This window comes from Equus caballus, chromosome 7 (genome assembly GCF_041296265.1).
Source record: "Equus caballus isolate H_3958 breed thoroughbred chromosome 7, TB-T2T, whole genome shotgun sequence".
Lineage (NCBI taxonomy): Eukaryota > Metazoa > Chordata > Mammalia > Perissodactyla > Equidae > Equus > Equus caballus.
Window position 1 is genome coordinate 100,473,694 of NC_091690.1, and position 24,736 is coordinate 100,498,429.

Here is a 24,736-nt window from a genome sequence, read left to right on the forward strand (position 1 = left end):
TTCCGCTGGCGAGGAGTAAGAGGTGCTGCAATGACAGGCTGGGTAAAACAAACCCTGAGAACTGATTCCTGCCACGCCATCTGTGCGCCCATCCAGCCTTAACACCAGCAGTCACTTCACCATGCCAGTGAAGGCGCCGCCCGGTCCACTTCTGGGACAGTAACCGCCTCTTGAGGTTTGACCGGGAAGCAAACCGGGGTCGGGTCCTGGGCCGGCTTAACTAGTGGTCATGGAGGTCGGTGCCTTCTTACCTGTTAAAAGAGCCTCGACTGTCCTCGAGATCTGAACACAATACAGCTGACGGAATCCTGCCACTGTCCTTTTGAACAGACTTTAATTGAGAGAAGTGAAAACACAGGTTACATTTCAGTGTCACCATCAATATGTCGCAAAATCAACACGAGAACAGTGATGCAACTAACGCTTGTACATTTCCTAACTTCAGTCATCACAGAGCAAATCATTATCAGATATATTATTTACATAATAATTTCAAGCAATAGTAAATAATAACTTCCCTCCCTTAAAAAAAAACAACCCACACCCCAACCGCCTTCCTCAGTGGGCTTCCTCACAGGAGGACCCAACGCTACTTGAGAACAGTCATCAGCGCAGACTCTGGACTAGCCCCTATTTTCTTTCCAAGTCACTTTAATTTTTACAACTTGAAGCCACATAACCGGCATGATCTGCACACTCTAGGACACCCCACATGATGAAGATGAGCTCTACTCCTTTTGTGTGAGGAGATTTGTATGTTTCTGAAGATGCATAAGATTACAACTCCAAAAAGTCAAAAATAAACACAAAAACAACACCTCCGATCTTCAAGCACGGTTTGTAAGATGTGCCACATGTTGACACAGAATTAACTGATCAGTAAGATTCTTTCAGATTTCCCTGCAGAGGTACTGGTTAGTTCTGATTCTTTTTCAGCTGCTGAAATGCAGGAGTTCTGACAGTTGCTGGGAGCACTACATCTTGCCTCCCAGGTTAGCAGCCCGCCTGACCTCCAGAATGTCTACGCGACTCGCCCCAGTGCCTCGTTCTCTAATTTATTTCTAGCTATTGCTGTTAGTAAATGGAAACCATGACAAAGTTTAGATTAGCAGGCACATACACATGCCCTGGCCTATAAATATTCTATGATGAAAAATGGACAGTGACTCCATTCCCAGTGAAAATGTGCACAGGAGAAGGGAGCTATCGACAGCAGCTCTTCTTACAGTGGAAAATCCAGACCAAATGGGGTGGGCTTCTAACCGACCCAGCGGTGTCAACCACTTCTCCAGGGCCCTGAGTCAACTACAAGTCCCCAAAGCAGAGCCCGGAGCTCCTCCAGGCAAACCTGGTCGGTCCAGTGGTTCAGGCATCTTGTCCTGGAAGCTGGATGAAGAAGGTCAACTGCCATGTCCTTCTTGGAGAGGTGAGTGAGGAGGCATTCGAGCCAGAGCTGAGCGCAGCTCCCACATGGTCGGCTGGGACGGAGCTGCCCTGGGCCGCCCTCACAGCGCCAGCTGCAGCTTGCTCATGTTTCTCTGGTGCATGTTGTGGTGACGGACTAATTCATCTGACCGGGCAAACTTTTTCTGACAACTGGGCCACCGACAGCTGAAGGGCTTCTCACCTGTTGACACAATTGCCAGTTAGAAACCCTCACATGGAGAGCCGGGCCAAGTTCAACCATCCAGGCCCGAGTTCAGTCAACACAGGCCCCTCCTCCACGTTCCCTCCTGTTCTCTCCCTGAGCTGAGCAACGGCTCATTTCACAGGCAGCCTGGAAATGGCAGTACCTCTGGGGCCTTAAGGATTGAAATATTGTAAGAATTATAAAATATTATTAAGTCAGATGACTTGGGAGATGGGAGCGGAGGAATGAGTCTAATTAATGAAATATCTGGGCAATTCATATTTAGTTTAGGGGAAGAAAACATCGGCCTCAACCTCTGCTGCTGGACTGTTTTGTGAGCTGTTTGATTTCCCCCTTTGCTGTCTGAGCAGAGAATTGAGCCTAACTGGGCTTCGAGGGCCTCCAGATGCTCATCCTGGATATTGCTGACTGACTGCCATGCAGCAGGAGAGCTGCACTGTGGCTTTAATGTCTGTCTGTATATTCTGGAGAGGTGGGGTATTTTAAATAAATCACAATATCTGAGTGCCTGGTGCTCGCTTCTTTTTCCTTCAGGCGTTAGAGCACAAACCCTATTATACAGAAAATTCTAGTTGAGCATGGTTTTGAGGTTTTTAACGAACTTGCCAAAAGATGGAGGCTTCTCCATCTACGGAGCCCTTAGCGGTTCCTTCCAAGCCTCGTTCTGTACTGGGAAGATAACTGGCATTTATTAAATGCCTATTCTACGCCAAACCTTGTGCTGGACATTCTCTGTGCCCTCACATTATGTGCTCCTTACCACAGCCTTGCGAGGGAAGCTTTGCTATCCCCACTCTACGGGAGAGGCTGGCCACCTGGCGAGCGCAGACGCAGAGGACTCAAGTCCACGTCCGTCTAATTGCAAAGCCCATGTATTTTGCTATATGTGCCCCCACACCGCGCCCCCACTGTAGTCATAACGGGAGCACCCCTGTGCTTTCTCCTAAGTGAAAACGCCACAGGAGCTGATCCCTCTCACACCTGGGGGAGCTGCTCAAGTATCACTTGTCCCACTTTGCCTTCTCAGAGAACTACTTGTCCAAACCAGCACTAAGAAATGTCCTGGGTGGGGGGAGGGGCGGGCACTGTCCCAGGGTCAGAACTGGGGGCCCATCAAATCCAGCATTAAAGGGTCTGCTGGCGACACACATGCAGATGTGCATGGGGTGGGGCCGGGGGCAGGGACAATAACTCTTTCCCCTCAAATTACGGACTCAGGACTAAGGCAAAGAAGCCACAACACCAAGGGCCCCTGAGCAGGCAGAAGGAGACGCCCATCTCATCAGCTCGGGCACAGGTGCCTGGACCCTGACGGTGGGCCGAGGAGGTGGGACCACAGGGGGCTGGCGCCCTCAGGCTTCCCTCTACCCCACTCACTGCTCCTCTCCTTCTAGATCTGCCTCCCGCTCCCCCACCTCTGGCCTTGCTGTCAGAGGTCGTCCTGAGGGACGGATCCTAGCCCTTGCTCCTGTCGGTCTGCACTCTTCTCAGCTCTCAATGGTGCTCAGCTCTGCTGACTTTGGCTCTTCCTGATTCTCCTTCCTCCCTGGGCTGAGAGGTGAACCCCAAACCCCAAAGCCTTCTTTCTCCAACAAAGAAGGCAGAGGGATGTGGAGGGCTGGGGCAGATAGAACTGGGCTTGCTACTTCCTAGCGCTGGGACTTCAGACAAGTCGTTCAGTCACCGTGTGCCTCAGTCTCCTCATTTGTAAAACGGGGGTAAAACAGGCCCCTACTCGCCTGAAGAAGTTGTCGTGAAGATAAACTGAGGAAACCAAGGCACTGTCCCTCCTCCCACACAAGGAGGGGGCTCTTTTCACACAAATCACAGCAGCCTTGTGCAGAAGCAGCAGCCTGGCAGCCCGCGAGCAGACACCTGCTCCCTGCTCTCTGCCAGAACGTCCACACACTGGCCTGAGCCCAGCAGACACAGGGCCCGCTCCTGCCGCCCTCACTTGTAGCAGAGTGAGGAGCCAGGTCTCTGGAAATAGTGTCATGGAACGGGGGCTTTCAGGAGAATAAACACTTGGCTTGCTGGAATTTCTGCTGTTTTTCCATAAGGTTGATTATCAAGTCAAACTGAGTGATAAAAAGGTGATGCAACAAGCAGGGACAGAGGGAGCCGCTCACCGCTCGTCCCCTCTGGACACTCGTGACAGGAGTCTGGCAGGTCTCTCTTCTGCCCTGTACCCACAGCCCTTCCTCAGCATTGTCCTTATTTAAAGACAGTCACACACTCTCTCCCTTCTCGGCCGCCCCTAACCCTGCTAGGGGTTCACCCTGGTCCTCTCCAGTCTCTCTCATCACAAACAACTGCATCCAACAGTAGTTTAAAAAAATAATGAAAAATAAATGTGAAGAAAAGTTACGCACTTGTTTTACCTGTATGAGTCCTGGTGTGGGTCTTCAGGTGGTCAGACCGGGAGAACTTGCGCTGACAAGTTTTACACTGGAATGGTTTCACACCTAAACGGACAGAGAAGGTCTCACCGCGGCCCTAACAGCGTGGGGGTGGCTCGAGGCCCAGAAGGCCTGCCTCCCGGCGGCCACACCTGCAACGCCGGCCTCACTCTCACATCCCGACTCTCCAGGTCAGCACGAACCACCTGAGGCCGCGAGTACCCCCTGAAGACCTGCTGCTGTCTTGGGAACAACTATCCCTGAACCACAACTGTCCAGCTCGCGCGAGGTCTCAGCCATGCCCGAGACACAGCAAAGGCACCTCCTGCTGCAGGCGGCACCTGTGCTCTTTACTGATGCTCAGTGCCCATGAGCAAACTGCGGTGCAGTCTCACTGTCCTGTGGTGTGCAGGAGAAATGTGGGATGTTTCCTTTTCTTTCCTTTTTCTTATTTTTAAGAGAGGGAAAAATCTCCAGAGGTTAGAAGAGAAATTACTGGAAAAACTAAACAAATGGCTGACCCTCTCACATCCACATTCAGCACAAAGCGAATCCCCAGTCCACCGTAACCCAAAGGAATGACCTGTCAGCAGCAAGAAGCAAGCCCACAAACCTGTGTGTCTCCTCTGGTGTCTTTTGAGCTGGTCTGACCGAGAAAACCTCCGCTCACAGTCCTTGAAGTCACACTGGTACGGCTTCTCACCTTGGAGAGACACACCCATGTGAAAGGGACACTGGGAACGGGGTCTTGTTCAAGTCAGCCTGAAGGGGTCCCAGACGCCTGAGGCTCTTTGGCGGAGCCCGTCCAAAGGGTGCTGCCAACGGCAGAGTGAGGTTAAGGCCCTCGTGCACACGCACTCGTGGTCAGTGGGCCCAGAACCGGGCCGAGGTGCAGGAGATGGCCCCTCCCCCATCAGAGGTGGAGGGGAACTCAGGCTCCAAGTCTGACCCAAGGATCACACCAGCTCTGCCCCTCAAAGCCCTGGGCGAGGTGCCATTTCCTTCTCGTGAAACTGGGCCCCTAATCTGACAACCTCAACGGATCTTTGAACAGACTAAACCAGACCATCCAGGTAAAGGGCTCAGCCCAGAAAACACTGGTAGAGAGCATTCAGACAAATAACAACCACAGAGGTCTTAGCTCCCAGACTGAGTCTGAGGCAAAATTCTGAGGGCGATGGGCCTGAGAGCTGGCCCCACGATGTATTTTCACGGCCTGAAGACTTGGCGTTCTCTGCTGCTGACCTCTCGCTCCCGGCCAAACACAGGCAGCTCCGTGGCTGCAAGACTCTCAAGCTAAACCAGGAGTCACAGCATTTAGAAGGTTTTTGGTGTCCCTTATCCAAGAGAAGGCAGCAGGGTGATTACACAACCTCCTGCCAGGGGCAGAAGGGACGAGCCCCACCCCTGTCCTCCTGGAGAAAGTTCAGCCAAACCCTGGGAAGTGAGCCCCAGGCATGCACGAGAGCCAGGGCCTGCCCACCTCCTTAGGAGAATTGTGAGTCACTGTTCTGGGATGGGGAGCGAGCCTCGGCCGGGTCTTTCCCCTGCAGGGCAGTCCCGGCTACTTTCCAGCCTCCCCACCTCCTCCCGTTCCCCAATTGATCGGCATTCCCAAGCACACCATCCCCAAAGTCGGCCTTGCTCTTTGCTGACACTAATCACCCTTCACCCCCGCCCGTCACGTCCACCACCCACCCTCAAAAATGCTGCTTCCTCGGCAATGCCTTCTCGGAAACCTCGCCTTCAGATCAAGGCGTTCCTCCCCTCATTACAGAATCACCACGACACCTAACGCCGCCGGGGGCTGAGTCCAGGTCTGCCTTCTTCCAGGGCTGGAAGTCTGGAGGGCAGGGGCCTTTCCTCGGCTTTATCGTTCTACCTGGCCCAGCGCCTGAGACTTAAACGCCCCCACTCAGTCTCATTTCTCTTCCTCGCCTTTCTGCTTCTGCTCGTCCTTCCTCTACCTGAACTTACCAACCCCTGGATGGTTAGCCCAGGCCCTTCCTCCTCCAAGAAGCCCTCTGGGATGACCCTAGCTCAAGTCAATACCCTCAGCACTCCTCAGCACCCCCAGCCTCCAATTTAGCTCATTAGCACAAACCCTCCAAGTCCCTAGCTCCGAAAGAGACCAAAAACTCCTTGAGAAGGCGGCTTGTGACTCGGGGTGAAATGGCACGAGTTTGAGTCTGTTTCCACCGTATCCTACCCATCAACTGTTTGTGTGTGAGGACTAAGAGAGTCCGGCACATAGAAAGTATTTAATGTGAAAGTACTTAACGCAACAGTCTGTACTACTGGTCTATAAATAAATAAGAAAAAATGGCACGCTTCTGAGAAGGGGCCGCAGGGCTGTTAAATACCAGCCTGCTTCCTCATCTTCTTCAAGGAGCTGCCTAAGGGCCCCAGCAATCTGGGGGTCCTGCCCACGCCCTCCTTCACACACACATTGATCTGTCACTGCTTTCTAACTGCCTCTTTCCCATTAAAAGTTCCTACAACTATATTGCCTTCAATGCATTCCCCTGCATTTTTCCAGGCAGAATTTTACTTTACAATTTTCCTTGTAACCTGAACAGATACTTTTCAAATGATCCATAACATGCCACTGGTCCTCTCACCTTTAGCCTCAAGCAAGTGGTCTACTGAGTGCAAACCCTGGTTTGTGCCAGAATTGTATCCTCTAGGTGCAAGGAATTAGCAAAGCCCAATAGTCTAAAGAGATCTGAATGCAACTTGCTTTCTTCTCCAGCTTCCCAAAAGCAAAGTCAGCAGTAACAGTAAAATAATAATGGTAATCATAATGGCGAAGCTGTCCTTCAGCTGTGGAAAGAAGGCACCAGCTCCCTTCCTTCCTGTAGGAAAGAACGCTTCCCTGCAGGGGAGACCCAACCGCACTCCCCTCCAGTGCTCATGAGGCCCACAGCAAACATCTGGGAGGCGGCAGCTCACGTTCAAGGGGGCCAATAAGCAGACGAGGCTGGCTCTCTCTTTCCCAGAGGCAGGCCCCTTGACTGTGGGAAATCCAGTTTTCTTTGGTACATCTTCAAAAATCATCTTTTTTTAATTAAAATTAAAATTAAACCTACAATCCATCTCCTCATGCCTATCTGCTTAGTTATTACTGACGCAGGCAATTGTTTTCCTTTGGACCATCTCTTCCTATCTCAGATGACCTGCCTCAAGCTCTCAAAATGGTCGGATAACTGAGTTCCCCAGGCTGGCTCCTCCCTCGTCACAGACACTAACAGCATTCTAACAATAACGCTATCATTCACTCAGACTGTCGACAAAGGGTGCTCTTCTAAGTGCTTCATATCGCTAACTCCTTTCCCTCAATTTGATTCTAAAAGCTGATCTAGTCTTAACAGCCATACAAGGCAGGCATTCTCATCTCCATTTGCCACATGAGCGAATGAAGTTCACAGAGAGATAGGTGACTTGCTCAAGGTCTCATCACTTGCAGTGAAGCCAGAATTCAAGCAAGAGTCTTTCATTCTGGGGACTTCGTTCCCACTCTTGCTCTGCTCCTTAACAAAGGAGGGGCAGTCAGGACACAGATGGCCCGAGCTTCTCCCATCGCCGAGGCCAGACCCTCCAAAGCAGAGCTATGTCCCACCCTAGAAGCCACCCGTGTCCCGGGCATGTGAGCTCCGGCAGCGGGAGCTCTGAGCACCCTGTGCAAGGCCACTGGGACTGGCTGGCCGGTACACACACTCACCGGTGTGCTTCCGGCTGTGCATCTGCAGGTGGGACAGCTTAAAATATCTCTTATTGCAGCCGGGGTACGCACACATGAAGGGGCGTTTCTCACTGGTCTCTGACGCTGACCGGACAAGCGTCGGGGCGACTCCAGGCACGCGGCGCACGTCCTGCAAGCAGAGTGGGAGAAACAGAGGCTTCAGCCACACGGGGCTGTCCGAGCTCGCCCTAAGGGAGAGGGTGCTGGGACCCGCCGAGAGAAGGGGCGGAAGCTACGCAGCCTGGACACTCCTCCACCCCACAGGCCCTAGCAGATGCCGTCAAGAGAGGCAGATGGAGACATCCTGCAGCGCAGCCCGACGCCATCCCCACCGATCAACCAGAACCCGTACTTGAAACGAAGTCTGTTTGGGGTCATGACCCCGAGCATTTGGAAAGAAACATTCGTGCCAGAAGAGCCCCTACTCCACCCCCACCCCTCTGCATCTCCACGTGGGGCAGCGAGGCCTGGAGCCGACAGTTCCACCTTCTGCTCTGTTCCCTCCCCATCGGAGACAGGGACATACGACATCAGGCCCAACCTGCAACAGGTAAGGAGTCCTTACAAGAGGGAACTGCGGGCACTGAATGGGCCCCAAACTGACCAGGCCCTCCACGTGTGAGTGTGTGGCAAGGGACAAGGACAGAGGAGCCCCAGCAGGTGGGGGTTCTGTGTGTGAAGGCGGCTGAGGCCCATTGTGTAGCTGGAGGAGCCCTCTCACAGTGATCCCAGGAAACATGTGTGCCTCCCATGCACTTTCCATGCCCCTCACAGGGCCTCCTGTTGATCCCTTCGTCTCGTGAGAATGAGTGTGTGTATGGTCAACCCTCCCTGAAAAGGAGCCAGAGGAGGATGGTGAGGCAAACCTCTTCCCATTCTCAGCATTGGTGGGTGAGCCACAGATGGGAGCACCGGAAGGGCCCAAGGGGCCAAACCCTCCTCAGTCTCTTAGAGATGAGCCGGTCAAGGCCGAAGAGCACGTGCATGTTATGTGTGAGGACTGGAGCCACTTCTGAGCTTAACCCACCCCTGCCTGTGCATTTATCATGCCACCCCCATGCTTGTGGTCTGGTTCCTATTTCACACTGCCTTGCACTGCAAGATCATCTTTTTTGAAGAAAAGGTACTGTACTGACATACAGCTTTGCTGTTGATAGGCCACACTGTCTTAAGGCAAAGGGTGGCATAAATGTAAATGGTGAGCCAGTGGTGTTGGGTCATGAGAAGGTAGTGAAACTACACCTGTGTGGTCTGAAGTCTAATCATAGGCCACGACAGTGAGTCTGACCAGAAGGGCTGGGTTGAAAGAAGGAGTTTTTCCCATCTCCTTTAATTCATCCTAGATGCAGCACATACAGCAATGGGCTATAAAACATCAGTCTGGGTCCTGGTGGAGGATTCTCGTGGAATTTGTTAGAGGAGAGATTGGCTGACTCTTTCTGTCCTTACACTAGATTTCCCTATTTCTGTAACCTCTCCCTTTTTTTCTCTCCATTGGAAGGTTTAGGATGAAGGACACGCTGTTCTATCACCATGACGCCTCTGGAAACATCCCTCAGAACATCTCAGAGCTCCTCGCCCCAGATGTTATGTGGGGACCCAGTGCCCCCAGGACTTATTTCTAGGGTGCTGACGACTCTGGAGAAAGTGCTGTCACTGACGATGCAGCCACCAAGTCACACGCAAAGTCACAAGCAAGAACCCCTGGTAAGTGTGTGGTCTGGCTACCCAGAGAGGCTCCGTGGGGGCCTCCCAGGAGTTTCCTGAATTCTCTGAAACATTCACCTTTTTGCTTGACTTTCTTTACTCTCCTTGGAGACTCACCCTTCCCCAAGCTGATCACATGGCCATTAAACACGGGGTCTGGAGCCGGACAGGACTTGTGTTATAAGTCTCCGCTCCACCTCTTCAAAGCTACGTGACTTTGGATAAGTCACTTGTTTTCTCTGGACTTCAGCTGCCTCATCCATAAAACAGAGATGCTAACAGTACCCACCCTCATAAAGGTGTGCTGAGGATTAAATGAAGAAAAGGAAGTCCATGCACAGACACAGAAGAACCTTAAACGCATGTTACTAAGTGAAAGAAGGCAGTCTGGAAAGGCTACATGCTGTGTGATTCCAACTACATGACATTCCGGACCAGGCACAACTATGGAGACAGGGAGAAGGTGAGTGGTTGCAGGGGTGCAGTGAGCAGGGGTATCTTTAGGTCATGGCTCTCTTCCGTATGATACTGTAATGTAGATACACGTATTACACATTTAACAAAACACACAAATCTGACAACACAAGTGCAGCGTAATGTAACCCACAGACTTGAGTACAACAATGTGTGCGTACCGGCTCCTCATTCATAACAGATGTACCTGCTAATGCAGGCTGCTAAAAGCAGAGGACTCTGTGGGGAGCACGGGGAAGGGGGAGGACATTCGGGCTCTTTACTTTCTGTAAAGCTAAAACTACCCTAAAAATTAAGGCTATTAAAAAAGAGTCCATTTATAAAACTTAGCACAATGCCTGGCATCTAGCAGGTGTCCAGCCACAGGTGGTGCTGCTATTGTTGCTGTTGTTGTTGTTACTATTATTATCAGCAAGACAGAGACTACTTTTGGGCACTTTACAATGCAGACCAAATCTTACAAGTCATGGGTCCAGGTCATTAATTCAGGCCCAATTAGCCCAAACAGAAGAGATGTGCCCCCACCTGGGAGAAGGCTAATTAGGTGGTGAGGGAGGAAAGGGTTCTGCAGGAAGCACCTGGGTCTGAATCCCGGAGGTGGCACGTTCACACTGGCCTGTGGAGATGGGCAGGCTGCCCTACCTGCGCCAGGGGAAGAAAAGGGGTCCCTGCTGCCACAGGAGCCTATAATTAGGAACAGATTTTCCAGGACCAAATGGCCATCAGCAAGGAAGGGAGGGCTGCCGAGAGGGGAAGGAGGCACGTCCTCACCTGAATGCCCCTGAAGACGCCATGGGTGTGTATCCGGTACTGGGCACCACAGAGGATGGGCGTGGTGTGGCTGTCGCTCTCGTACCCTGCGCCATGGCTGCAAACACAAGGAAGAGAACACCGGGCTCACGTCGGTTCACAGGCACCATCTGGAAATGCCCACCTGCGGTGGAAGCAACGTTCCCTAAAAGCCCACAGGACAGGGGGTGGTTTTTGCCTCCCTCCACGGGGCACTGTGGAAGCAGGGCTGTGAAGGGTGGGCTGCTCCATCCTCTGCCACCACCACGCAGCGCCCCGCCACGATCAGATTCTCACAGGCGCACCACACCTTCCGGGTCAATGCCTCTCAGATGAGCCGGGAAAAGTCCCAGTGGCAGGACTTCATCCCCAGCAAGTTGTCTACCATCTAGACGGCAGGCTGACAGCTGCGAATATCTCAGGAATGAGCAGATGCCTCAAATTTCACATTAAGTGCCCTGGATTTTTGTCAGCACCTCATGACTCAGTTCTGATCAGATTGCACCAGGAAAATGATGACACTTACAAGAAGAGATGTCACATCCTCATAAGTGGGGATTACACATCTGTGGCCCCACTCTGCTTAACCTACAGATCAGTTTTCCAGATCAGCTTAATTCCTTGAAGCCAAGCTGTGCCCTAGGTGGACACTAGACCGACCAGTCTCCTAGCAGGTGCTCAGGCTAACCTTGGACTGGGAGAGCTGAGGGATGTGGATGTTGAAGAGAACAAATTGGGGGGAGGGCATGCTCTGCTCTAAAAGTAGTCCCTCCTTCAGTGAGAATGCTGATGTCTGTTCTGTAGTTATTTTACTTCCAAACGAGGCAGAGTGAGGATTCTCGTCCACACTGCAGCACACAGAATCACACCTAGAATCGCCACGGGAGCTTCTATGAAATTCCTCTGTAAAATGGTGCAGCTACTTTGGAAAACGTCTGGCAGTTTCTCAAAAGGTTACACATAAAGTTACCATATGACCCTGAAATTCCACTTCTAGGTATATTCCCAGGAGAGAAGAAAACGTATGTCCACACAAACACGTGTACACATTGCTCATTAGCAGTGTTATTCATAATGGCCAAACGGTGGCATCAACCCAAATGTGCACGAGCTGATGACTGGATAAACAAAACATAGTATATTCATACACTGGAATACTATTTGGTGATAAAAAGGAATGAAGTACTGATACATGACACTGTGGACAAACCTTGAAAACATCACACTGAGTGAAAGCAGCCAGTCACAAAGGACCACCTATTATGTAACTCCATTTATAAGAAATCTGCAGAATAGGCAGATTTATAGAGACAGAAAGTAGACTGCTGGTTGGTTGCCTCGGCTGGGAAGTTGGTGGGAAATGGAGAGTGACAGCCAATAATGTCCTCAGATTGTGGTAATGGTCGTACAACTCTGTGATTGTACTAAAAACCAGTGAACTGTACACCCCTGAGGGGTGAACTGTACAGCATGTGAAATATATAAAGCTGCTTTGAAGAATGACCGCTGGGGAACAGGGCCCAGGCACCAGCACTTCTTAAGGCCTCCACGTACAATTTCCAGGTGCAAGGGCTGAGAACGTCCATCCTCTGCTATTACTCTAGAGATTCCAGGGGCCCTGGTGTGGGAGGCGGGCAGTGTGGCCAATCGGCCCCCTCCTGTGAAGGTGTGGGGAAGCCTGGGCTGGCTCAACTCTCGTTCACCCAGAGCAGAGAATTCCCAGAAGGGCAGAGTGTCTGCCAGGATGACTGAAACATCCACACACCCTGCAGCCACACCAGCTGTGGGGTTTCACGTTTAGTTCTGGCTCCAAGCTTTTTAGAACGAGCTGCCTGTCTCCTTTGCATAGAGCAGTGACAGCAAGTCTGGGGAGATGGGTGGCAGTTCCATCCCCATGACCTACTACAATTTGTCTCTACATTCTTCAGGTGGTTTGTGACATATCTGGGGGAAAATGTTCCAGAGAGCAAAACCAGGGTCAAACATGCAAAAACTGAGAAGAAATGCCAAATTCAGATAGCATCTGCCTTTCTGAACCTTAGAGTGTGTTTGCCAAGAGAAAGAAGCCATGTGTGCCTTCCTCACAATTAAGTCGTGTAGACACTGGGGATGTGAGAGTTGATGACAACGGCGATGTGGGAGCAGGAAGAGGACAGGACAAGAATGCGCTACCAGAACATCTTCCCCCAAGGGCGTGAAGAGATGCTGCCTTTGCTTGGTTTAGCCTTCCACGTGGAGCCAAGATGTGGCTTACATGTTTTCCAGGGCTCAGGGACTCTAGGGACACAATAGAAACCTGAATTATTTTAAAGTTCTGCCATCAAAGGGGAAGAATTTGGACTCTCTTGTCTGGGCAGCTAATTTCTGGATTCTATCTGGGTTCCTGGAGGGTGGGGGGCATGGGAAACACACTTTCCTCAGGCTGCTTGTCCCAGGAAATGAGGAGCTGCACCACTCAGAGGCTATCATGATCCTCCCAGCAGATGCAAGCCAACCAACAAGAGATGCCACCAGCAACAAGCCTGTACCTGCCTAATACGCCACCAGCATCTTCCACCAAGCCTGGGAACAAGGAAAACAGCCGGGCCCTGCACTGGCTCTGTGCTTCCAAAAGACACACACACTCTGGAAACCCTGCAACCCAGCGCTCACCCAGGGTGGTCTGCCTAGAACACCACTCACAACCCACGGGCATATAATATGGTGATGACTCTCTAGATCAGTGAAGGAGAGCAAGTCATGGTCTTGGAACCAGAGATTACCAGAGGCAGACATGTCGCCCACCAAGACCCCACGCACAGTGGCTCCACCTCCTCCCCATCAGTGGGACAGCATGGCTCATGACAAGTTTCCCGGGTAGCCATCCCATCTGGGGAGAGCTTTAACTGCTAGGAAAGGCCATTCTAAACCCAGCGGAAACCGGCCTCCTCATTTTCGTCTTCTGGAGAACACGGAGTGCATATTGCTATTTCACACCATCTCTGTGTATCTCCTCTGCTCTCTGGTACACGGCCTTGAGGACAGAGACTGACTCGCTCCTCTCAGCCTCCTCTAACTTAGTGACTGAATAAGGCTCACAGTCCATCACCTTCCCTGGGATGGAATGAACCTAACCCTCCCCACAGGATAGCCGCTCAGTGTCCCAACAGCTCTCTGGGACGCAGTTCTCTCATCTATTACAGTGTGAGCTGGTGTCTAATTGCTTTCCTCTCCAGAACATCTTTATCCCCTTCATTTTGTTAAGTCCCTCTCAAAGTGTGGGCCCAGGATGGATTCCAGTGCCCCAGAAAAGCATGGCCATAAGGGAGTGTGGAGGGAGGAACATCCGCAAACACTCATCAGGCCACACACAAACACCAGAGAATCAGAAGTAACATAAATGCCTGAGCCTGGAGAGTATATGCCTCACCCAAAGGGAATCCAGATTTTTCAAAGTCAACATGCTAGTCAAACACAATACAGTGCGTCAGGCCCACAGGCTGCCAGGGCTGAATCCCTGGACAGAGGGCTTGGGGCTTCCCCTTCCCTCTGGACAAAGTCCTACTAGTAACATACTGAAGAGCTCATCGCTTCTTAGCACTCAGGCTGCCATGGTCTTCAGCCAGACAGAATCTCCACTCCCACCCCAGCATGAACTGCAGTTAAGGTAGCTATGGCCAATCTCAAGCTTGAAGACACAGTTTTTTAAACTATGGGTCAGGACAATGCATTTATATTTCAAATTCCATCCTATTTCTTTTAGCAAGTCATCCTCAACTCTTGAAATCTTTTTGACTCTTGATTTGGCTTCCAAAACATTTGCTTCCTATTCAATTTCATGTCATCTCTACATTCGAGAAGCACCTTTTCTGTGTTTTCATAAGAGCTGCCATTGTTGGGAACGATTATATTTACAATACATGTAATTGTTCTCTGATATTCAGGAAGTGATGGGATTCTAGAAGGTCTCTCTGGAGCAACCTGGGGGAAGCCGTCACAGAGAATCTAGTCATTTGGGCAGGGTCCAGCCCAATAGGGCACATGTTATCAGCAGGAATTAACCTGAGAGGGAAAGGCCCAGGATGATGGTGGCTACCATTGCGACAACAGCCATGGTTAAGACCTAGCTGCTAGCTTAGACAGTCAAGCGAAGCCAAGCTTCACCCCAAGATAGACCAGCCTTAAACAGTTACAGCAACTGTACTGTGCATGAACCAAAAAGGATGAGATGTCCGGAGCCATAAAGCCTTCCAAGAAGGGCAAGAACTACCAGCATCATGAAGAGATTTCTAGGGCCAAAGATGCACCTTCCACATATAGGAATCACAGAGCCCTGGAGAGTTGTGGGGTAAAAATTCATCGTGGCCCAGAGACGAGGGTGTTATCCTTCATGGAGCTGATACCAGAAAGCAGGTTCTAGAGCAGACTGTGCCTCCCACCAGACCAAGCAATTGAGAAACCCATATCTCCCAGAGGGTAGAAATGCACGCAGTGGCTGCACCCACTTTCCAACCCAGGTAGTGAGAAGGAAAGCGAAGGAACCCTGGCCCTACAGCAGCAAGACATGTGGGCCATGCCTGGGTAAGGCTGGACTTTCTCAGGATGAAAAGTGGTGATTTATAAAATGTTTTCAAGTTTTGTTGCCTCATAAACTTGTCTCTGATAGATAAGATACTGGACTCAGCTGAACTACAGGGAAAAGGGATTTGATGACTCCCTGGCCAAGATAACCAGGGAGGTCACCGTGAGGTGTAAGGAGGGCGGCTATGGTCTTTCAGGTGGGGAGCGGAGCTGGCGGGTCTGGTGCAGGCAGGGGAAGACGTGGCAAAGGAGGCTCACAGCAAGGTGACTGCTGCTCCGTTCCTGCCACCAGAGCACGGCACTGCAAACCTGGCCAGACTGACGGAGACACCAGACAGCTCGGTTCCTGCCACCAGAGCATGGCACTGCAAACCTGGCCAGACTGACGGAGACACAAGACAGCTCCGTTCCTGCCACCAGAGCACGGCACTGCAAACCTGGCCAGACTGACGGAGACACAAGACAGCTCCTTTGGTTTTGTTGTTCAACTAGACACAAAGCATTCCTTTAAGTATTTAGCCCATAATTCCCATAAGGACATCAAAGATAACTATGAAATGTCTTTTCAAAATAAAGATCCACTAATTAGTGACCTTCTACTATGAGACTAGTAATTCTACCTGAGCAAAGAACAGACCTGAGCACCGCCATGTGTATAGTTAACACACCCAGCTTCCTAACGATCTCCATTCTTCCCCACGTGCTCCTGAACATCCAGCTTAACAGCTTCCCGAGAACTCATGCTAATCCCACTGCTCTGTGGCTTCTAGGATCCACTGGTTTTTTCCTAGTTGAAAACTAAGACATTTACCTCAACCAAGACAACAGTCTCAATCTTCTGTCACCTCCCTTATTCTCCACGAATTTCCAGATTATTGGCCAACGGGCAATTATTTTATGTGTTTGCTAAACTGGTCAGAATATGGATTTGGTTCTTTTTTCTTTAAAGCAGAGTCACAAACTCAGATATGACTACAGGGGCCAAGAAAGTGGGGAAAATAAATGAAGGCCCTGCAGAGCAAGATAGCCACCAGGGCCACCCCACCCCCTGCCCAAAGGAGGCAGCCAGGACTCTGCCGTACCAGCCGAGCACTGGCAGTAACAGGAACCCAGTGCTGTCAGATCTTTCCACTCTCCAGAGAAGCTGGAAATCAGCATTTCTATGTGAGATTGCCTGGGTTTTAATTCTGGCAAATAATTGAAATTAATAGAATCACCATCAGGTTGGAAACTTCCATCTTGATTCTGTTGTCTCCACCCACATGGCAACAAAGTAGAGGTGGGGATGTGCCTGAATCTTTGAAAATCGAATATTAGAATCTTCCAGACTCTTCAAAGCTTGCAAGGATGCTATACCTGTACAGCGGGAATGGCCAATGCTGCTAGAGAAAAATCCAGAAGATGTCATCATCCACAGGTGTCAGCTGTTTACCTCCAATTCCACTGGCCCACTTAAAAGTCGGTGTAAGCACTGGAGTTATACTCAGAAAACCATATTTTCTGCCCAGTAAATTCAAGTGTATCTGTTTCCTACAGCTGCGGTAACAAATCACTACAAATTTGATGCTTAAAACAACACGGATTTATTCTCTTACAATTCTGGAGATCAGAAGTCTAAAATCAGCCTCACTGTGCTCAAGCCAAGGTGCTGGCAGGGCTGTTTTCTTCTGGAGGCTGAGGGGGGCCTCTCCCTGCCTTTTTCTGTCCTAGGACTCGTGTGCGTCTCTTGGTCTGTTCTTAACATCACTCCGACTTCGTGCTTCCTTCATCTCATCTTCTATTCTTCTGTGTCAAATCTCCCTCTCCTTCCTCTTATACAAACACTTATTACATTTAGGGCCCACACAGATAATTCAGAATAATCTCCCATCTCAAGATCCTTAACTTGATCACCTCTGCCAACTCCCTTTTCCACATAAGGCGACATTCACAGGTCCTGGGATCAGGACTTGGACAATGCTGGGGTCAGTACTCAGCCCACCAAACCAAGGGAACTGGATATTTGGTTTCTTACAGATAGTTGTGAAAGAGCTAAATTAATCTGGATCCTTATCTCCAGATTAATCTGAAAGACTCGTCAGAAAGAACACGGCTTCCGCGTCTGAGAGCTTGTGCTCCAGGCCTACTTCTGTCATTTCTGTGTTCTGTGGTTGGGTGAGTCATCTAAACCTCTCTGTGACTGAGGTTCATCATCTGTAAGACGAACCCAATCACCTCTTTCACAGATTTGTTTGCAAATCAAAGAGGTAAATTACATGGAGAATACAAGTTAAGCATCACTCTGGCCCTATCCCAACAAACGTTCAGGTCCATGAGTGCAGGCAGCAGATGACCAGCAAGCAGAGAAACTGTCTCCTCTCTGCTTCCCACAAGCCTGGTGGTTGAGAGCTATAAAATTCCTATTTTATATCCTTAGCACAACCTAGGAGACATTAAGCATAGCACCTTAGGCAAATGACTCAACCTCCCTGGACTCAGCATCACATAAAAGAGAAAAGAGCGCCTCCCTCCCCCACCGGACTGTCACAGGATCAGAGGAGACTAAGCAAAGCACAATGCTGGGTACCTATTACTCAACAGCCTTATCCCCATTTTACAGCAAAGGATCCTGAGGTTTAAGGAGAGACGGAGTTATCAGCACAAAGTCAGACAGATGGCAAGTGGCAGGGAGGGGGTTTGAGTCCAGGTCAGCTCCCGTCTTCTTCAAGACCAGGAGATATTCTGGTGGTGGAACCCCATCCTGGGTTCATTCTGTCATCATGACACTTGCATGATCCCCAGCTCTCTTCTCCAGGAGTATGATGGTTGAAGGTTTAAAAAACGTGCTGGGAGCGGGAAGGATGAGAGACTGAGGCAGCGAGGAGGAGCCACTTCAAAATGTTCCCTCTTCAGCAACTGAGCTTCCATGCTGAGGTGCCGCATGTGCTTCAGTATAAAGGAAGCCCAAGGCTGACTGATGGAAGCAGCCTGCTTCTGCGCAAGAGCAGCTGAAACTGAGCAACCTTTTTACAAAAAAGCTATTTCTACCTAACTGGGAAAATAAACCAAGCAGAGCCCACACTGTGTGACTTCATTTCTGGCAGTGGTATAGACTGTACATTTTCCCAAACAGCTTTAAAATGCATAAAAATGTATCCTGAGAAATTTTGCTTTTCCTAGACAGCTTTAAAATACATAAACGCATGTCCTTAGAAAGTTTGCAAAAAGAGAAAAATGTCCCTCATATAACACAAATTATGAACCCTCTTCATGCTAAAAACTTGTACATTGAGGTTTGGCCCAGAAATTAATGTTTGAGTAGCTTCTTGAGAAATGATTAATTTTGATATTCCACAGGCACGAGAAGATTAATAAAAAGGAATCGAGGTTTTACAGATGAGGAAAACCAGAGCCGCCCTGAAATCCCTTATCAACAGAAGAAAAAAAGAGGAAAAAGAAGAACCTTGAAAGAGATTAGCATTTGATATGAATATTCAGAAAGGGGCAACCTTGGCCTGTGAATTCTCTCGGCCACCTCCAGTCCCTGCCCAGGGGCGTCCCCCACCCTCACCTGTCTTCTGATCTCTGCAAAGCTGATGAGATTGAGGGGAAGCACTGGGAAAACATCAACTATCCAGAAAAGGGAATTTACCCATCAGCCACTCTTCTCTCTCCATCCTTGACACTCAGGCTCACATGCGAGAAACTTAAGTGCCTGGTTCATTCTGGTGTTGAAAATACACTTTGCTGCTCACCTCTGTCTAGTGTGCCACTTTTGAGGGCAAAGAGCAAGAAAACCATGTTCAGAAAGTATGCTTCCTTCAAAACACACCACCACCACTCGGTTATTCTAATCAAGCCTCCAGATCTATTGAACTACCTCTTTATAGGAAATACAGGGTATGGGGCCCAAAGCCATAAGATCAGAGGAAGCAATCTGCCAAATTCAGATTGTGAGAAACTGGACCAGCCACCTGACCTGCTCTCTCCAACAAACCAGCAGCTCGAGACCCAGAGAGGGGTGGGGAAGGCAAGGGCACTTACAGGATAAAAGAGACAAGAGGACACCAACAAAATAAAACAAAACCCACAGGACAACAAGCCTCTGCACAAATGCCCACGATGCATGAGGACGAGCGAGAGTCAGACTTGAACTAATCAGTCCTAGAGGATTTAGGACCAAAAGAACCAGGAACTTCTCCTAGGAAGCCCCAGTGGTCACAGCAGAATGCTCAGGTTCAAAGATTTACTGAATGAAAAGCGAATTTCTCTCTAACCAATTTCAAAACTCACTCTCACATCCACTTACAGCATCTGACCTGGGGACATGAATGGATGCTAGATGAGCTTTTTGCACATGTTCAGAGCTGGTGGCAGCCTAGCACAGCCACCTCTAGCTCAGCGTGAACACTGCTCCATTCTTGGCCAGCATGTGTGAGCTAAGGACAATACTCAAAATTCTACATGAACAGTATCAGCAATGCCACCTAGCCATTCTCTTTGCTTTGTGCAATTTCATCTTTTCTAGTAGGAATATAATAGGTCAGTGGATATATTAAAAACCAAAGGATTATTCTGCTCCTGAGAATATAAAGAGAAAGAGTGGACGATGCAATTTCTTTTACTAATCCAGCACAGAAAGCAGAACCTAAAAGTAAAACAACCAAGTTAAATTCGATTGAGTTTTAAAAAAACAGAAGTCACTCCTGTCATCTGACAATTCATAGGTATAAAATTTCCTCAGAAGTAGTCTACGGAAAAGAATCACTTATTTTTTTACATGAAAAATTTACCTTCTTCCTACCTTCAGGTGTTTCATTTCAGTTCAGACCTCAAGAGAAAAATGCATTTTGACTTTTAACAGAAACACAATATATTTTGTGTCACTTTTAACTAAAAATTGCATTATGGTAGGGATCCTAGCTATTGTACTTTCTAATGAACACTTTTCCCACAAGCATCAGAAAGCAGGCTTCCCCCTACTGCAGCCTGCGATCATTTTCATCCAGGTCCGTCCAGCTCCACCTCACATCTGGGGGGAGAGGGCTCACCCTACTGCACGGACTCAGTGTGCTAAACTTTCTGTTGAGCGTCTCTTGCTCTGCCCCTCTAATCCCACCGTTGGGCTCCTGGGGTGAGTGTGTGAGCAACGCCCGGCCAGCCAGACCACTGCATTCTCTACCACGTGACCCCATCCAGGCCCATCCACGCCTTCTCGGGGTCTTTCGCTCAAGAACCAACAGAGAGGGATTCTCCTTGTGGGCTTAGGTGCCAAAAACTGGAGCTATTTTTGCCACAATGGAGAGAGCCTGCCTGAGAAGGCGGCCAGCCCAGGGAGCAGAGACAAGAGACAGGGCAGGAGAGTTCTAATGACACTGAGTTCCTGAATCCAAATACGGAGTTTCAAATGCAACACAACAAGCTGCCAGTTACAACTGGGGTTCTGCCACCTGCTATAGAAAAGGTCCCAATTAATACATAATCTGACAGTTATTTAAAGTTAATTGGGCTTATTTTTCAGCAAATATATCTAAACGAGATACCTGTAAATGAACACTGGTCCATTCAAAGTTCTGCCTTTTGGAAGATGCCCACTTGTTCCAACCATGCTATTATTAATAAAACCTTGTTTGTATTCCTATTTTTAAGTTTCTTTACAGTCACAGCTCATGTGTCTTCACTTCCCATGCAGCCTAGCCGTTGGCCACTCTTTAATAGGGACACAGGCTGAGAGGTTAACAGCCTGCCAGCAACACTTGTATAAATCAGCCCTGATGAACCACCAAGCTTTCCTCACCACCTGAAATGGTACACAACCTCTCCAACTGACCTTTTTCCTTTTATTTCACACTCCGAGCAGAGCTAAGAGATATTTCACATCCAGTTTCCCACAACAGTCTGGGGAGAACATGGTTCAAAAAACCACAGTGTTTACTGGCCCCTACTCCTCAGAAGAACGTTTTTAGGCAGGACTTTCCTTCCTACTTCAACACATACAGACACAGGAATTCACATCTCACAGACCATCTCATCAGATCACAAGAAATATCTGGCTCTCCCCTTACATGAGTCCAGTATTGAGGCGCCAGTTCATCGGAACCCCAATTTCATCTCAACTCATTGGGCTCTATGTGCTCAACGCTTTGGCTCTATGGCCAGAGACTGCTGCTGGCTCCACTCCAAGAATGGGTATCCTAAATCCACGTGTTAGACAAACCCTGCATTTCATACAGGAAAGATAGAACAGGATCTTTTCAGCCTGTATTCCCAAAGGCTCCCACCCAGCTTGCTCACACACCAGTGAATCTGAAAAAGTTTACTCAATTACATGAACAAGTCATTACATAAAATTACAGAAAAAAAAATGTCCTCCCTAAAACCCCAGGATCAAGTACAGAGCTCTTAAGACTAAGATTTCTCCTGCTTCTCCAGTTGAAATGGAGGCTTGAAGGTATGAGGGATGTGTGTGTAATCATCTCTTCCATGGACCCCACCCTCCAAACTGACGTGAGTAACACAACAAAGTAATTCAAGGTGAAGAAATAGAGGAAAACCTTGCCACGCATCCACAGGAATCACACTCACTGTAAAGAGGTTTTGAGGCCAGAGGCATCACTGTTAAAAATCTGGAAAAGGAGGAAATTCTAAATAGGAACATCTGACATAGAACAAAACTTGAAACAGTCTGAGAAATGCCATGTTCTTAAAGAAAGGATTAAAATTTTTTCAAAAGTCAATCTTCCTCCAAATCAATTTTTAAACATGATATAATCCATTCAAACTCCCAATTAACACTTTTAAAAAGTAAACTTGTTATTTTAGAATGTTTTTAGATTTACAGAAAAATTTCCAAGATAATACACAGTTCTCATACACCCCACACCCAGTCTCCCCTATTACTAACACCTCACATTAGTGTCGTGCATTTGTCACAACTAAAGAACCAACATTGACAAAGACTTTCTTTGAAATTAACAAAAGGAATTTAAAGTTCATCTTGAAGAATAAACAAGAGATAACAGGCAGAAATAGTTTGAAAAAGAAGTCCAATGTGAGGGATCTTTCCTTTCAGATATTTAAACAGACTACAAAATTATAGCAAAGAAAACAGTCTGATACTTGGCAGAAAGAGTCAGACTGATCAAAAGAAGAGAATCAAGAGTCTAGAAATGGATCCAAGAAATCTGATAGGATCCAAGGATTGATGAAGGTAGTATCTGAAATTAATGAGGAAAGGGTGGATTATTCAAAATGGTTCGGGAATACTGGCTGGTCATCTAGAAACAAATCAAGGTGGAATCCAACTGCCAAATAAATTCAGGATGAATTAAATGTTTAAATGTAAAAAGCAAATTTAAAAATGTACCAATAAATAAGTAAATTTTTAAAAATGTTGGGATGTGAAAAATCATTTTAGGCATGATACAAAAGCCAAAAACTTTAAACTATAAAACAAAATCTGATCATTTTTACTATAAAAATAAAAATCTCTGAGAGAAAAAAAACCACCAGTAACAGAGCTGAAATACAAACCAGAGAAAATATTTGCAGAGCATTGGACAAGCAAAGGGTTAACACCATTACAAACCAAGCACTCTGTAAATCAGCGCTGCTACTAGACGAACTGCCCCAGCTCCCAGCTAACCAGCCCGCTTGCACAGGGAGCCTCTGCTCTCAAGGACATCGTTCCAACAATTCTTTGTCCTCCCGTCATCAACAGTTTTCCTCTTCTTGATCATTCTCATCAGCAAACAAACACGCAGGTACTTCTATCTAAAAATAAATAAATAAAGGAAAGCAAAGCAATAAAAACACCACCTTCTCACCCTCTATCCCTACTGAACCAGAATCCCGTTTCTTTGCTCTTTCGCAGGAAAGTTCCATGAAGTGCTGTCTTCACACGAGGTCTCCAGGCTCTCTGCTCCCCTGATTCTTAAACGCGGCTCTATGGGACTTTTGCCTTTCCTTCCAATCTTTCCAGAGGCAACTACAGCTAACAGTTCAATAAGTGTTTCCAAAATTTTTTCTCTGCAGATACAAATACACTGGAATATGTTTAAAAAATAGTTATCTCTGGGCGAGGAGATAACAGATGACTTTTTTCCTCCTCTCTAATGTTTTGGTACTGTCTGCATTTTTTTTTAATAATAAGCCTGTGCTACTTTTATAATCAAGGGGGAAAAAAGTTGTTTTCATTTTTTATAAAGTCCCCATCTTAGCCTTAGGAACACTACATCTGTGGCTTTGCTTTTAAAGTGGAGAGTCAGAAATAAAGCTAGAATAAATGAACTTGTTTACTTTTAGTAGGAAAAAAGCCTACTAAAATATGCAGGAGCCCTCATTTCAGAGACACATTTATTAGGATGACCTTTTACTAGTGTAGCTTCAATATCAATGTTTTCCTAGCTAGAGGTTGTGATTTTCTCTTGGGTAGATGACAGGGAGAAAGATAATTGATAAGTAGGGGTCTCAGAAGGGCCCAAGATGGGAGCATAGACATGAGAGGTCCAAAATATTCCCTTAGGTCATGAAAGACATCCTCCACTCCTCTGCTATGCCCTTTCCCCTCAAGATGCAGGCATGCACGTGCACACACCCCTTCATCAACAGACTGGAGCCCCCCGCCCCACTTCACCCCCATGCTCATTTTCAGCTTGGCCCCTTCACCACCATCTTCCCTCCACTATCCTTCCTGCTTGGCTTCTTTCTTCTCCTGATCTAAACAAACCTGTCTTCTCCTCACCTTTGTGCAATGAAGACCATTCCTTGCTTTAAAATAAAATAGTTAGAAACATAGTGTGGAAATGATATGCCTGACATATTTTTTAAGTGAAGATTTTTTAAGATGTTGAGAATATTTTCCAAAAGTCAAGGCTCTCATAAAGGTCAAAACACAGACCTTTGCTACAGCTACAGATATGTATTTGCTGACATAGATCTACGTGGAAACCGATGGTTTGTCATAAGGCAGAAAGTGACACAAATGTGCATGGACACAGAGAAAGGTCTGGAAGTGTGCGCACTGTTCAGGGCTCTGAGGGTGTTAATTTCCTTCCTGACACAGTCATATTTTCTAAGTGCTCCATAATTCATACACATTCCTGACATAATAAAAAAATCACATACATTAACTGAATACGTGCTCAGAGAGAAAGGGTGGGAAATGTGGACGGGTCGGGCAGGAGGGAAGGAGCAGCCCCAACTCATCCACTCTTGGAGGCACAGGCAACACAGCCCAGGAGTCCCATGCTTTGTTGTGCAGCAAGGCCACCAGACCCTCGTGGAGTCGGGTGCAAGACAAAGGGGCTCCCAAGGCATCAAGGTCACCATTTGAAAGGAGAAATTAACAACTTTTTGCAGGGTGTGGAGAAGGAGTCACTCAGGAAAGCTGATGTTCCAGGAGCTGCTTCCCCACCTTTGCTTCAGCATCTCAAG

At 48.3% G+C, this 24,736-nt stretch overlaps 1 protein-coding gene across 8 annotated transcripts in view; it reads right to left on the reverse strand.

Moving 5' to 3' along the window:
• Window positions 1–317: 317 nt before the first annotated feature.
• Window positions 318–24,736, reverse strand: part of WT1 (WT1 transcription factor) — a 45,443-nt gene continuing 21,024 nt past the window's right edge. For 5 of the 8 annotated variants that reach the window (XM_070273504.1, XM_023646214.2, XM_070273509.1 and 2 more), the window contains 5 exons: window positions 10,745–10,841; window positions 7,772–7,922; window positions 4,664–4,753; window positions 4,024–4,116; window positions 318–1,627 (listed from right to left, as the gene is read on the reverse strand). In XM_070273504.1, coding sequence (XP_070129605.1) covers window positions 1,506–1,627; window positions 4,024–4,116; window positions 4,664–4,753; window positions 7,772–7,922; window positions 10,745–10,841 — 553 coding nt within the window. In that variant the 3' untranslated portion in view covers window positions 318–1,505. The remainder of the gene's footprint in view (window positions 1,628–4,023; window positions 4,117–4,663; window positions 4,754–7,771; window positions 7,923–10,744; window positions 10,842–24,736) is intronic. The other 3 variants (XM_070273502.1, XM_070273503.1, XM_070273505.1) reach the window with 1 other exon arrangement.